The 16,053-nt window shown below is 42.5% G+C and overlaps 1 protein-coding gene across 1 annotated transcript; it reads right to left on the bottom strand.

The window, feature by feature from the left end:
- Window positions 1-220: 220 nt before the first annotated feature.
- FAM237B (family with sequence similarity 237 member B) lies at window positions 221-9,556 on the bottom strand. Its single transcript, XM_073676489.1, has 4 exons — window positions 9,529-9,556; window positions 8,502-8,522; window positions 2,318-2,712; window positions 221-549 (listed from the first exon to the last, which is right to left on the bottom strand). Exons 3-4 carry the CDS (start codon window positions 2,703-2,705, stop codon window positions 521-523), a joined length of 417 nt encoding a protein of 138 aa, XP_073532590.1. The 5' UTR covers window positions 2,706-2,712; window positions 8,502-8,522; window positions 9,529-9,556; the 3' UTR covers window positions 221-520.
- Window positions 9,557-16,053: the final 6,497 nt, after the last annotated feature.

The raw sequence follows: 16,053 nt of genomic DNA, 5'->3' as shown, positions 1-16,053 counted from the left end.
CATAAGCTCCCCCTAGTGGTGGCTGTAGGTAGTCAGAATGTTGTATTTTTGAGAACTTGGAAAAACAACGCTGTCACCTCTGTATAGATATATTTACGAGCACAGAATTGCAAATAGAAAAATCAATAAATCACATAATTTTTTTGGATACCAAAAATATGTCAAATCTTTATTGAATTATATAAATAAATTCCATATTGATAAAAGACAGCATGCAGGTCACTTATCTTCACTCATGACAAACCCAGTATTTAATCTGGTAATTATACAAAAAAATGTCACATTCTGCTAAATTCACATTTTTCGTTTAAGATTCTTGGACGGTCATTTGGTTTTTCTGCGGGTGGGAATCCGTGGTCTACCTGAGAGATCGTCTTACGGCGGAACATATTTAATTGATGAAGAAGGCAACCTTGGTATAGAATAAAGACTCCGACATGACAACCTTCTCAGACTAACACTGAATTCAGCAAATACATTACACAATGCCTCCTAATATGACACGATTCCTCTTGTCACTTTACAACCAGGGTTTTATTAAAGGGATTCCTGTGAAGAAGAAGAAAAAAAAAAAAGTACATTTATTATTATATTACTTATAGTGAATCTCCACCGTTTATCATTTTGGGGTTCAAAATTAATTTTAGCATTTTGGAGTTCAAAATTCAGAGCAGATTAATTTTTTGATCATTATTACCATCAGAGCTTTGTTTTTCTGATACAGAGCTTCACATCCCCTGCTTAGTATTGAATAACTACGTTCTGGCTGCTCCCAGCAGCCAGCAAGGGGGAGCTGAATAGCTTTTAGCATACTGTATATTATTATGTAGTAATCTCCTCAGCGGCTTCTATTGGTGGTCGCAGGCAGAATTTCATCATTTAATTCTATATTTCTTAAAAGGAATCTGCCGGCATTTTTTTTGCTATGTAATCTGACAGCGGAATGATGTAGAGGCAGAGAGCCTGATTCCAGTGATGTATCACTTACTGGACTGCTTGGTGTCGTTTTGATAGAATCCCTGTTTTCTCTGCTGTATATGTGGCAGTGCTTAGAATGCTGAGCTGTGTATAACCCCGTCCACACCTCTGATTGGCTGCTTTTTGTGTACTGTACAATGTCAGCAAGCTGCCAATCAGGGGTGGGGGCGTGGGCACACAAATTAACCTGACTGGTGTGCATGTGAGACCTAGTCAGCCAGTGATAATCTCCTGCTGATAAAACACTGGTTGTATTGATGTGCACTGGATTAAAACTTCATTTACATTCATTCTGCTGCTAAAATAGTGACAACTGCTTATAGACTCTCTTTAATCTGCAAGTGTCCTTAAAGAATAACTAAACTAAACGGTTCAGGGGTTACTCCCAGGAGGTAAGTTTGAGGTATTCCCAGGAGGTACGGTTCAGTGGTATTCCCAGGAAGTACAGTTCAGGGATCACTCCCAGGAGGTACGGTTCAGGTGAACTCCCAGGAGGTACAGTTCAGGGGCACTCCCAGGAGGTACGGTTCAGGGGCATTCACAGGAGGTACGGTTCAGGGGCATTCACAGGAGGTACGGTTCAGGGGCACTCCCAGGAGGTACGGTTCAGGGGCATTCCCAGGAGGTAGGGTTCAGTGGTATTCCCAGGAGGTACAGTTCAGGTGAACTCCCAGGAGGTTCGGATCAGGGGCACTCCCAGGAGGTACAGTTCAGGGGCATTCACAGGAGGTACGTTCAGGGGCAATCCCAGGAGGTAAGGTTCAGTGGTATTCCCAGGAGGTACAGTTCAGGGGTCACTCCCAGGAGGTACGGTTCAGGTGAACTCCCAGGAGGTACGGTTCGGTGGTAATCTCAGGAGGTACGGTTCAGGGGGTATTCCCAAGAGGTACGGTTCAGGGGGTATTCCCAAGAGGTACGGTTCAGGGGGTTCTCCCATGAGGTACAGTTCAGGGGGTATTCCCAGGAGGTAAGGTTTAGGGGTCACTCCCAGGAGGTACGGTTCAGGTGAACGCCCAGGAGGTACAGTTCAGGGGTCACTCCCAGGAGGTACGGTTCAGGGGTATTCCCAGGAGGTACGGTTCAGGGGTATTCCCGGGAGGGCCTTAAATGTTTCCCCAGCACTAATGATGGTAAGTATGCACGCTCTGATTTCCAGGAAGGATCCAATGACTATTTGGTGACCATCTAAGATGTATTTGAAATGTATAATCCTTCAAAACTCAAGAATCCTTTATTTAATTTCACCATGTAGGTTTTTTTATGTTGGCCAATTGTTTTAGATTTAACCTTGTTTTATTCATGTCATCTCTAGAGAATGTTCACACTTTGCCGGAATTACCTTTTATAGGTTTTTGTAGATAAAGGGGCAGATTTGGAGATGACACTTGTCTTCTTCCCACCCCGTGAGACCTTGAGAGGACACAGTCTACATAAATGTCCCAGAAGTCCTGCGCCAAACCGTCAAAAAGCACATTATGTTTGGGATTGGTTGATTCTTTCAAGTAGATCATGAAGTCCCAGAGCCCCATGATAGTATCTGCCACTCTGAGCTTTTTCATCTCCACCAGCTTACGTGACGCCGCTTCCCAGCACTCGTGGTCAATCTCTCCAAGGTTCCCGGAGTGTAGGCGTTCGTGGGGTTCTTTATTATACACAGATCTGGCATAAATTGAGGTCACCATAAGTAAGTAGATCAGCTGAAAATACCAGCTACTCGGAGATTCCATAACTAGTCTAAAAAACAAGTAAAAATAAATGTAAAATGTGCATCTCTGTGGTTAGGGACTATACAAAGCATGCGTTACTCTAGTCCACATCATCCTTCTTGATGACCCACAGACAGAAGAAGAACTCATAACTGCAGGAGCCGACCACACAGGGTTGTAATCTGTAACCAGGAAGACACATAGGTCTGGTGTAGCGTAAACAGTCGTGGACCCGTCAGTCTTTTTTTAGGCATCACCTCCCCTTTATTGTTTACCAAGCACAGCACCATAAGTTTGAAGGTGGTTGTGCCTGGTATTTCAGCTCAGTTCCTTTCACTTTAGCCTACAGGACACCTGTGAGTTGGACCCACATCAATATATTTATGGAGTCTAAGGGGGAACGTTTCTCCTTATTAAAGACTTAAAGGCCATGCAATGCTCTTCTGGGAATTTAAATATGGAAACTCTGGTGCCACTGATTGGAAGCAGTAATCCTAAAAGTCAATATCAACCCTTTAACAAGCCTTGTCACAGAAGCAAAACTAGACACTATTTGCAGACACGTGTTTCAGGGTGTTTTCCCCTCATCAGTGCAAAGCAGGAGATCTTATTTGAGTTGGTGAGACCACCGACAGACGTACTAAGGGGTAACATCTCTCCTTATGGAGAATGCCAAGATGGCGTAAGATTTGTAGGCCATGCAAATGTCCTCTTCAGGGAAGAAGAGGACAAAAGTAGTAATCATAAAAGTCAATATTGACCCCATCTAGCTAAATCAGACCTCCTGCTTTGCACTGATGAGGGGCAAACACCCCAAAACAAGTCTGTGAATGGAGTTTCTGGTTTTGCTTTTATCCTAAGTCATGTGGCAAGGTTCATTAAAGGGTCGATTTTGACTTTTAGAATTTCTCCTCCAAGTCTTCTACCTCGCTGAAGAGGCAATTTTCATTTATTTTTTTTAAATTAACTACACATTTTTTAGAAGAGTAAAAGAGGAATGGCATAACACAGAGAAATAATGCACTGTAATTGTTCTTGTCTTAGAATATTTATATATATACTAAAACTGGGGCGGTCCTTCTAAACTATTAAGGTGGCTGTAACCTGTGGGGTTATGAGTTATACACATCAAAGGCTGGGGGCATCGGACCACCGCCCGCATTCCTTGCTGTGAACAGGTAATTGAAGCAGGTTATCTGATGAAGATCAGACATGGAGTGTGAACTCCAAATAACAGGAAGCTATCAATGTTGGATTACCTTTTTTTATTCAATCTAATCAGCCATCTCCCTCTTACCTCAGTGGAGGGAGGAGTGGGGGGTCTGGTAAGACCCCTTATAACATGTGATCTAACGAATATCCATGTCAGACCCGAGGAGAAGCAACGTGTATTGCAGAACTGTCCCTATTTCCTGCAGCGTTCTCCTCTGTCAGAAGCTCTCATGGATCCAACCTATTAGAAGTATCTGTATTTTCTCCTTTTTATTTTATACTTTTTATACTGTTTAGTTTCTATGTATTTTTTTTTTTATTATTTCACCTTTGCAACCTTTTTAAGCCCTGTACTTATTTTTGCATATTAAATCAAAAATTAAATATTTTTGTCACTCATTGCTCTAACATACCCACGATCTCAAGGAGTAAAAAATAGCTTGGTTGTGTTACCTTGTAGCCAGGGTGTAAGTAATGAAAAGTTCAGGAGCTTGGAAAAGCTGGGTGTGCGTGTGCAGCAGTGTGTTTCCCAGTGCAGGCTTCTAGCTAGTCTGGTAAAACGGCGAGTGGCGGCAGCATAAAGTGTAGCGTGGTTGTGAGGTGTGCTTAGCTCATTGTTGACCTATAGGTGAGTGAACGAGTGAGTGGGAAGCTGAGCCCCCCTTTATGGTCACTTCCAAGGCACGTGAGTTTTGAGTGAGCGGTGTCCATGACAGTGGCCATTAGCCGTAGTATCGAATACACAGCTGATTTTCTCGCCCTCATTTTCACTGCATATTACAGTAGCAGGATTATGGATGAGATTTTAAGAAATTTCATCCACATTCGGTAGAGAAAATCTGCAGTCTCAATCGACTTCCATGTTATTCTTGGCTGCAGATTTTCACCAAGTAATTTTGCACATTTTTTGCTGCAAAATTTCCGCTGCAGAAAATCAAGGACAGATTAGCCCCATGTGGACGTCTCCTAATAAAACTCCTAAAGCTCTTCCCGACTGCCCCACCCAAAGACAAGAAGCAACTAAAGTCCTGGGAGAAAAAAAAAAAAGGGTCAGGCATACTGAATTCTAACATGCCCGACCCTTTAAGGAAACTGACAGGTCCAAAGGATTGTTGTATGGTCTCCCTGACTCTGATTTGATATGTATTGCCGGTCATACAAAGCCGATATACCCCGCAGTCTATTAATTAGTTCACTGCCTGTAACTTGATTGTGCTGGTTATGAAGGTCTATTCTCATTGACCTTTCTCAATGTCGCCTCTTTCATGTCTTCACACTCTGCAGCCTTGTAAATGCCTTTCTGATGATTCTTCTAAAGCCGTCTACAGGGCGGATGACAACGCAGCTTAGTTGTTGTAAGTGCCCTTCATAAAGGGCTGCGAGCCGTAAGTGCTGACTATTTACCCTTTAATTCTTGCTGTGATTTCGTCTTGTCCTATCTATTGTTCAATCCTAACACACATTCTATGAAATAAAAGAAAGCCATTAAACGTACTAGTGTTTCCTCCATCCGACTGTTGGGGTCTGTATCGATTTAGGTTTATTACTACATTAAATTAGTTTATTAAAGTTTTGCACTTTTTATAAAAATCAAAAGTTGTACAAGTTAGTCCTTTACTTTGTGTTTCAATTCTGCACCATTTTCAAGATCTCTGCTTGCTGTAAATCAATGGAAAAATAATTTTTGACACCCATAAGTTGTAAAATCTTAAGGGGTAATTTCTGGGATCTAAAAGGGCAATGTTTCTCCTTGTGGAGAGTGACAAGCCAAGACTGGCATGTCAGGGTGTGGAGACTTATAGGCCATGCAATGCTCCTCTGCAAAATTAAATATGCAAATTGCCTCTTCAGAGAGGAACACTTGAATTATAGAGCAAGCTATTGGAAGTAGTGATCCTAAAAGTCAATATCGATCCTTTAACGAGCCTTGCCATATGACTTCGGATCAAAGCCAAATCAGAATCTCAATTTGCAGACACGGTGTTTTGGGGTGATTGCCTCTCATCAGTGCAAAGTATGAAACAACTGAACGTGTCAGGGAGCTAGTGATATCCACATAGGTGCGGGTCACACATCTATCAGACATTTATAGTATATACGTCCAAGATGGGAATACTCCTTTAACCCTTTTCCACAGCGGCAAATTTTTGTTTCTGCATTTTTGTTTTTCCCCTCCACCGTAACTTTTTTACTTTTCATCGTCATAGCCGTATGACAGCCTGTTTTTTTCCAAAAAGAGTTGATGCTTACAATTACATCACTAAATTTGCTATATAATGTACTGAAAAACGGGCAGAAAATTAAAATGGTGGGAAAAAAAGGAATTCTACCATTGTTTTTTTAGTGTTTTTTTTTTACAGCACTTATACAAATGACCAAGTGATATGATTCTACAGATCTGTGCAATTACAGTGCTACCAAACTCATTTTATTTTTTTATTTTATTGAAAATAAAAAATAAATTTGTTTCTGTAGCCATTTTTTCAGACTTGGGACTTTTTTATTTTTCTATTTTTTTATGTCAATTGAGCTGTGTGACGGCTTGTTTTTTGCATGATGAGCTGATGTTTGTATAGATGCCATTTTGGGGTACGTAGAATGTTTTGGTTGCCTTGTGTTGCACGTTTTGGATGAGGTGCGGTGACCAAAAAATAACAATTCTGACGATTTAATTTTTGTTTTATAGCATTTATCACGTGAGTAAATAATATTATATTTTGATAAATCAGAATTTTATGGACGCACGAATACCAAATACATTTATATTTTAATGTGTTTTATTTTTAAAGGGGATCTAAGGGGTAATGTTTCTCCTTGTGGAGAGTGACATGCCTGACATGTCAGTGTATGGAGACTTATAGGCCATGCAATGCTCCTCTGGGAAATTAAATATGCGAATTGCCTCTTCAGAGAGGAAGAGGACTAGAACTCTAGTGCCACCTACTAGAAGTAACAATCCTAAAAGTCAATATCGACCCTTTAACGAGCCTTGCCATTTGGCTTAGGATAAAAGCCGAACCAGACGGTCTCTTTGCAGACACAGTGTTTCAGGGTGTTACTTCTCATCAGTACAAAGCATGAGATCTAATCAGGCTGAATGCTGAATAAGAGGCTCGTGAATGGGATTTAAGGTCTAATGTTTCTCCTTGTTGAGAGGGACAAGCCTGGCATGCCAGTGTAAGGAGTTCCAGTCCTCTTCCTTTCTGAAGAGGCAATTTGCATATTTAGTTTCCCAGAGGATCATTGCATAGCTTATAAGCCTCCTTACACTGACATGCCAGGCAACAAGTGAGATCCCAGTCTTAAGCCTCTTATTCAGCCTAATCAGATCTCATGCTTTGCACTGACGAGGAGCAATACCCTGAAACATGTGTCTGCAAATTAAGATTCTGCTTTTATCCTAAGCCATATGGAAAGGCTCGATCTATATACTGCAATACAGTCATATTGCAGTATATAGCCTCCTGAGCCATCTCCATCTACCTGCACCCTATACATATACATCACATGTTGGGAAGGGGTTGAAGAATTAAGCTATTTCTCCCTACCTCATATACATGTGCATTTGGCTCAGCTGAGCATGCATGTGTCCTCAATGGGGAGAGGGGAGTAAGCCGCATCCAGACACCGCTGGCGGCAGCTTATCTCCCCTACAAACAAAAGAATTGGACATATTGAAAAATATCCCCGATCCATTCTTTCCCCCATACACATTAGATGGATGGATGCGGATTGTGCTACTGAAATCGCCAGGTTCAGTTGATTTTAGTCTGGTGTGTATGGCCTCCTTTACTTCTGCTCACCGTTTAGACACTGATATAATTGTAGCTTTTGTAACAGAAATCTCTACACTTTGCTAAAATCTTTCAGGCTGTAAACTGTTACCAAGTCGCACCCTGTTAGCTACTGTGACATTAGGGCAAATATCTGCCATAAAGCCTGGCACTATTTGCCTTGATACTGTCATTGCGGCATTTTGCACCTACCACTAGAGGGAGCTCACTGCATACAGATTTTCAGCTCCAGTAAAATCTGTATGCAGTGAGCTCCCCCTAGTGGTAGTTGAAGGTAAATGGCTATTGATCTGATTTCCGCTACACAGAAATTCCTTATTATAAAGCCAAAATGGATTAACCAAAAAGCAGAATTCAGGACATTTACTTCAAAGTTATAGTCGAGAAATATAGTTGCAAGTTGAGAACTCAACATCAGATTTGATGACGTAACTTCAGACAAAAAATTTGCACTGAAACTGGGAGCCATTGTTGGTATGATTTATATGACAAATCTATAACAATCCTTTAAATTAAAATGAAGCAGTAAATTGTTCCAAATTCTGCATCCAGCTCTGCTCCATCTACATAGAGCATCTAATAGTTCTTGCAATGAAGAGAAAACTTTTACTTTCTTAAAGGCAAAGCTCCATAGGAAAAAAAAAGGATGAAAATCAGCTCTCCACCAGAAGGAGAATCTCACATCTGCCAAAAACAGACACCAACCTGCCACTAATCTGCAGAGGGGCGCCTGGTTGGGTCACAGCCAATACAACAATCTTTAGCTTACATGATAGACACAATCATTTAGTAAGGTTTTACTTTTACTTACGTGCAGGGATTAAAATAATGCCTGAAAAAAAAATAAAGTAAAAAAAAATCAGTGTAAAAAAAATATGTGGACAGTATAAAGATAGATATAAAGAAATAACCTGAGTCATAGAAAATTTGTAGATAAATAAACTGATAAAAAAGATGATGGATAGATAGATAGATAGATAGATAGATAGATAGATAATAGATAGATATATATGGGATAGATAGATAGATAGATAGATAGATAGATAGATAGATGATAGATAGATAGATAGATAGATAATAGATAGATATATATGGGATAGATAGATAGATAGATAGATAGATAGATAGATAGATAGATGATAGATAGATAGATAGATTAATAGATGATAGATAGATAATAGAAAGATAATGATAGATAATAGATCGATAGATAGATGATAGATAATGGATAGATAATAAATAATAGATAGATAATAGATAGATGATAGATAATGGATAGATTATAAATAATAGATAGATAATAGATAGATAGATAGATAGATAATAGATAGATGATAGATAATGGATAGATAATAGATAGATAATAGATAGATAGATAGATATGGGATAGATAGATAGATAGATATGGGATAGATAATAGATAATGGATAGATTATAAATAATAGATAGATAATAGATAGATAGATGATAGATAATGGATAGATTATAAATAATAGATAAATAATAGATAGATAGATAATAGATAGATGATAGATAATGGATAGATAATAGATAGATAGATAATAGATAGATAGATAATAGATAATGGATAGATTATAAATAATAGATAGATAATAGATAGATAGATAATAGATAGATGATAGATAATGGATAGATAGATAGATAATAGATAGATAGATGATAGATAATGGATAGATAGATAGATAATAGATAGATGATAGATAATAGATAGATAATAGATAGATAATAGATAGATAATAGATAGATAGATGATAGATAATGGATAGATGATAGATAATGGATAGATGATAGATAATAATAGATAGGCTGTTCCAGACCTGAACTGTCTCCTGATGAGATGATGAGAAGTGAGGAGTGGGACTGCCAAGTGAATTTTTATATTGAAGACCCTCCTACGGTCCTGCGTCACATCAAGGGGGCCTGAGACTGTCTGAGTCAGTAGTTTTTCTCTCTCGTAGAACAATGTGTTATGTTGAGATCACTACTGTGATACATGCAGAGGAAGAAGTCACAGCACAGACATGATGCTCTCCTATCCGGCACTCCTTATACCAGGGGACCTGGACAGGAGGCCACGCGCCATAGTACATATCAAAGTAGATGGTGCGTAACCCAAAAATATATTGAGTTTGTTAGTTTTTTTTGTTGTTTTTTTTTTATCGCATTTGATGATGTTGGAACTGAACGACAAGTAAGTGACATATGTCTTGTCCTTCCGCTTTTTCTTCCAAGTGCCATAACTTTTGTATTTTTCCACCTCCATAGCCATATGAGGGCTTGTTTTTGACTACTACACATTGCAAAATCCATCATACAATAGATCCCAGCAGTACCTGATTAACATAATTAGGTCTACTGACAAAGGTCCTATGGGCCCCAGGGCAAAATTTTGACCGCCCACCAGCATAGTGATGTATGGGCACCAGTGACATTGCTAGAGTCTATAAAGACATACCAATAATATCATTACTACAATGGTATAATAATGCCGCCACACCATCACCATATATTACCATCACATAGAGTCTAAATATTATCGTCATCCTGTTACTGAACTAAATCCACTATGCCAAGACCAATATACCAATAATACCACACAAAAAGGGATAAATACCACCACAATATGACCATATATCACCAGCATATACAGTGGTGACCAAATAATACCACCATGCTGATCATTTACAAAAAAACACTGTAATAGCAATATTACCCCCATACAGTGACGATATAGTATATTCACCTGTGATGTCTCCAATTGAGGTCATTAATCTTCATTTTTCTTCTATATATGGCCTCCCTCTTTAGCCCCTAAATTGTATAATGTTCCCCTCTCTGGCCCCCATGTAGTATAATGACCCCCTCTCTGGCCCCCATGTAGTATAATATCCCCCTTTCTGGCCCCCATATAGTATAATATCCCCTCTCTAGCCACTATGTAATATAATGCCCTCCTCTCTAGCCCCATGTAGTATAAGGTCTCCCTCTTTGGCCCCCCTGTAGTGTAACGTCCCCCTCTCTGGCCCCCATGTAGTATAATGTCCCCCTCTCTGGCCCCCATGTAGTATAATACCCCCTCTGTAACCCCCATGTAGTATAATATTCCCCTCTCTGGTCCCCATGTAGTATAATGTCTCCCTCTCTGGCCCCCATATAGTATAATGCCCCCTTCTGTAGCCCCCATGTAGTATAATATTCCCCTCTCTGGCCCCCATGTAGTATAATATCCACCTCTCTGGCCCCTATGTAGTATAATGTCCCCCTCTGTAGCCCCCATGTAGTATAATATTCCCCTCTCTCGCCCGCATGTAGTATAATGTCCTCCTCTCTGGCCCCAATGGAGTATAATGTCCCCCTCTGTAGCCCCCATGTAGTATAATATTCCCCTCTCTGGCCCCTATGTAGTATAATATCCCCCTCTGCAGCCCCCATGTAGTATAATGTCCCCCTCTGGGTCCATGTAGTATTATGTCCCCCTCTCTGGCCCCCATTTTGTATATCTTATTTCAACCACAACTCATGTCTGTAGAATATAACACACAGATATATACAGTATATATATATATATATATATATATAGCTTATCACTTCTAAAACACCCTCCTCACTTTTTTCCCCACTTCTACACCAACTCCATAGTATTGCCCTAGTGTCCTACACAGTAGCAGTACCTCCTGATTGCTCACCCCCAGAGTATTAGTGTCCCCAAAAATAAAATATATTACAGTAGTGATGTTCCCTTTGTGACCCCCTCACATTAGAAATGTATCTCTCAGAAGCCACCATACAGTATTAACGCCTATTTCCACTTTTATGTTGCAGTGAAGTATCAATATCTTCTTTTTTTTTTTTTTCAAAATACTTCAGTGGCACCCATACAGTAGTAATGTACACATTTTCGGTCCACAATACAAAAATTGTGTCCACCTTTTATGCCCCATTACAGTTGTAATGTCCCTCATTGTGACCCCATACATTAACAAAGTCCCCCATTTTGGCCCCACTCAATAATATCCTCTACTCTGGCCCCAATACACATATAATGCTCCCATTCTGGCCCGCATAGTAGTCCGCTTCAGATAGCAATTCTGAAAGAAAATCATCATGCTTCTCACCGGTCCGCACCTCACATTGAGCAACTCCTTCTTCCTCCTCCATCATCCAACACATACATGGATACTATGGGTATTGCGAGACATGGAGCCAGTTCCCCCCCTACCTAGTGCTCTGTGCCCAGTCGCACCTTCTGATATCTTGATCGTTACTCCCCAGACTATTAAGACTTTATTTTGGTTACAGATCTGCTAACGAGTAAACAACTTTATCATATAGGAATTCCTCCCAATTGTGCTGGATCCAGAGTGGAGCTGTGGGGGACAGGTGGTGTCCCGGGAGGTCGGGGCTATGTCCTGTCCCAATTTCAGCTGTATCTGTGTCCTCAGGAGACAGATACAGTTGGGGCAAAGTATACAAAATGGAGAGCAGAGAAGGGGACAATATACAGTATTGGGGCAAGAGAGGGGGACATTATACAAAATGGGGACCAGAGAGGGGGACATTATACAGTATAGGGGCCAGAGATGGGGACATTAATGGGGACAATGCCAACAGGTTGCTTAAGTGCAAGATAGTGATGTGCTAGTGAAGAAATTGTCTCAGGCGCTCTAAAGTCTACAACCAGAGGCACCATTTTGAAAAAGGTATACTATATCATTCTTCTAAAAAAAAAACTGAATATAGCCCTATTCAAAAGTAAGAGATGTAAGGTTACCTAAAAATAAAATAAGCATATCACAGTTAGTGTTGAGCCACCCCCGTAGTGTTCGAGTTCGGTTCGGTTCGTCGAACACCCGTGTGTTCGTCGAACTGTTCGTCGAACACCTTCGAACACCGTTAAAACCAATGGCAGGCAAACAAAAACACATAGAAACACATAGAAAACACCTTCAAAGGTGTCCAAAAGCTGACAAACTGCTCAGAAGACATAACTAACACATGGAAAAGTGACAAGTACATATAGTCATGCGAAAAGAAAAGAGGTGGAGGAGTAAAAGGAGGGGGAGACACAGATATAGGCATGTCATGCCCTTCTAAAATCCAAAAAGTGAGAAGCCGACACGTTCAGTCCGCTCCTGCCCGTGCCACCTCCGCGTCGCCGGGTTTGTGCCAGAGCCGCGGTGAACCCTGACGGCCAGCCCCCCTCTCCCAATACTGGTGCCTGTCCGCTGGTGGGTCGAGCGAGCCCCCCTGTGGTGGAGGCAGCTCTAAGCTTTTTAATTTAAATTGTCTCTCTAATTTGAATGAATACACTTTAAATCCATTTACAAGGATCTATTGGAGGGCAAGTCTCATGCCAGCAGCCGCGTAATTCCAGCTCCAGTAGCGTCCACTAAAGCTGCTGCAGTTAAAAAGCTTTTATAAGGATCGAGCTCGGCTGTCCACCGCAAGGCATCCTACTGCCAGTCCCAGCCCCTATGCCTTGGGGTGCCTCCTGATGCTCTTCACTGAGTATCCCGTGGTCCCGAAGCATTTCCTTTGAAAAAATTAAGTGTCCAAACTACAGGTGGTGTAGCTTGCTTAACAGCCGGGATAATCCGCTGACTAGCAGACACTGCTACTAGGCACAAAGTATTTCCTGGGCTAGATGCAGTTAAAAATTTGTAATTAGATACTCTCGTTGGATGCTGAGAAAGCATTCCATAGAGTCTCCTGGCACGCCATATATGATTCTCTTAAAAAGCTTGGGGTAGGGGTCTAGGGGACCCTTTTATAGCCAAAATCACGGCCCTGTATCGCAATACGTCACCTAGGCTGCAGATAAATGGAACTGTAGCACCCTGAGGGCTCGGTTGCTACAGAGGTATTGCACCTCACCCAGAGGTGTGATATCTCACTCTCAGGTAAGGATGTAGTGTGGATCAGGACCCGACACCTGCATGCATTACACCACATTGCCGTGGGGCAGGGCGACCAATATGCCCCTGAGATGGGCACGACAGTCCCTGTCCCTGGCTGGAGTGGGGGGAGGGAACACTGAGGAAGGGGAACCCTGTAGTGCAGGAGCAGGGAGGAAGCAGTTCCTGGGTGCATTGAAAAGGGAGTATAAAAGGTGGGCACCATCTTAGTTCAGTGCAGAGAAGTCTGAGCAGAAGTGGCAGGGAGCAGGGGCTCTGCATGAGCTCTGCTCCGGAGGCGGGCCTAGTAACAGAGGCCCAGGCCTGGAAGAGGGAGAAGGAAGGAAGAGGAGCGGAGAAGGCTCCAGGAACGAGGAACGAAGGGATCCCAGGGGTGCGGACGGGCGAGTCGCCACTGCACGCCCGAATCCACCTGCGTGGAGGGGTCAGGCCAAAGGGGGAGACCGGTCCCCGAAACTAGTGGAGGCAGGAAACGACCCTCAGCTAGAAACCGGAGGCTCTGACATTTTATGTGGCGCAGCTCCTCGCTACACCCGCTAGGAAGGCACCACATAGGGTCAGGGAAACTGGCGCCAAGTTTACCAAGAGGAGGCCCGAGGCAGCCGGACAGAAGGGTTGGTAAGAAAGGCCAGACAAAGGACACACAAAGGGGGTCCTGTGAAGCGCTCCAAAGTTATCTGGGAGTTGTCTGAGCCCCTCACCTGGTGAGCACAGTACGACGTGGGCAGCCGTTACCTGCAGACGTGGTCTGGATAATAAGAACTGTGAGTAAAGGCCCTGGACTGCATCACTGACTCCGTGTCGTTACTGCTGCTGCCCTGCACCATCACCCCCATCCTCCGCATACACTGCCCTGAGGCTATACTCCTCCCGTGGGGAGTTATGCTACGCTCTGCTGCACCCACAACACCAGCCTCAGTGGTCTGCCCTGTAGCGGCGGTTCACTCTGACCGCAATCCACGGGTGGCGTAGTCGGACATTTAAACATCAAAACCACATAAATAGTTCCGCCACTGGTTTGACCGCCCTGAGCCATGGAACCGGGTCGCCGCCACGGAGACTACAACCACCAGCATCCACCAAAAAGGGTCCGGCTCCGGGTGTCCCAAGGCCCAGGGGGCGCGTCAGAACATTTTCATCACCTTTCACAATCACCAATGGGACAAGGCAGGGATGTTCTCTGTCCCCTCTCTTATACATCCTAGTGACGGAGCACCTGCTCTCATCAATTCGCCATAACCCCAATATTAGGTGGATTGAGGTGGGAGGCACCGAGTACAAGTGCTCTCTATTTGCTGATGATGTCCTAGTATATATCACTCAATCACATATATCCATCCATGCTGTTATGGCTGAAATAGATCACTTTGTTACATGGTCAAATTTTAAAATCAATGCAGCGAAGTCTGAAGCCCTCGATGTCTCCCTCCCCAAATCCATATAGGATTCCATCCAGTCCAACTTTCCCTTTGCCTGGCCCTCACAGGGTATCAAATACTTAGGAATTCCTATTCATAGAGACCTCTCCCATCTATGTTATCTTAATTTTGGGCCCTTTATTGAACAACTCCATACAGACCACGGTTGGCAAGTTAGAACTGTAAGATTCACTACGTGAACCACTGGTGTTTTGTGGAAAAGCACATGTACACTGTGTTCCAAATTATTATGCAAAAAGTGTTTAGGAGTGATAAGGGAAGAATTTGTTTGTTTGTCAGTTAAACTCATTGATGGTGATGTGTGTCAGGGCTCTTTATATCACTGTAAGCAATTGCAGACACCTGTGCTAATTAGTTTGGCAGGTGTGTCCAATGAAAGGCAAGACTACTTAAGAAGGCTCTCTCACATTATTAAGCAGCCTACATTTTCTGCCAAAATGGGAAAGAAAAAGGATGTGTCGGCTGCTGAGAAGCAACAAATTGTGGAGTGTTTAGGTCAAGGCATGACTACAATCAACATTGTGCGATGATCAGGATGAAGTGTCTTGGCAATCAAGAAGTATGTAGCTGATTCACAGTACACACGTGTGCGTGCTGATAAGGGCAAATTGAGGACTCTTTCCTACAGGCAATTACGTCAGGTTGAAAGAGCAGCGGCAAAAAAGCCTTGTCATAGCAGCAAACAAGTTTTTGAAGCTGCTGGTGCCTCCAACGTCCCCCGAACAACAAGATGCAGGGTCCTTCAGAGGTTTGCAGCTGTGCATACGCCATCCTGTCGACCTCCTCTATCCACTTCACACAAGCAGAAACGGCTCCAGTGGGCCAAACATTACATGAAGACTGATTTCAAAACTGTTTTGTTCACGGATGAGTGCCGTGCAGCGCTCGATGGTCCAGATGGATGGAGTGGAGGATGGCTGGTTGATGGACACCCCACGCAAACACGGCTACAGCGCCAACAAGGAGGATGTGGAGTAATGTTTTGGGC

This window comes from Phyllobates terribilis, unplaced genomic scaffold, assembly GCF_046119375.1.
Source record: "Phyllobates terribilis strain yellow unplaced genomic scaffold, ASM4611937v1 Scaffold_4__5_contigs__length_816908805, whole genome shotgun sequence".
Classification (NCBI taxonomy): domain Eukaryota; kingdom Metazoa; phylum Chordata; class Amphibia; order Anura; family Dendrobatidae; genus Phyllobates; species Phyllobates terribilis.
This window is presented reverse-complemented; position numbering and strand designations above follow the sequence as displayed.

Coding starts and splice junctions, on each gene's coding strand:
- FAM237B (XM_073676489.1), bottom strand. CDS start 2,705: ATGGAATCTCCGAGTAGCTGGTATTTTCAGCTGATCTACTTACTTATG. Junction 550..2,317: donor TCTACAAAAACCTATAAAAG/GTAATTCCGGCA, acceptor TCTTCTTCACAG/GAATCCCTTTAATAAAACCC.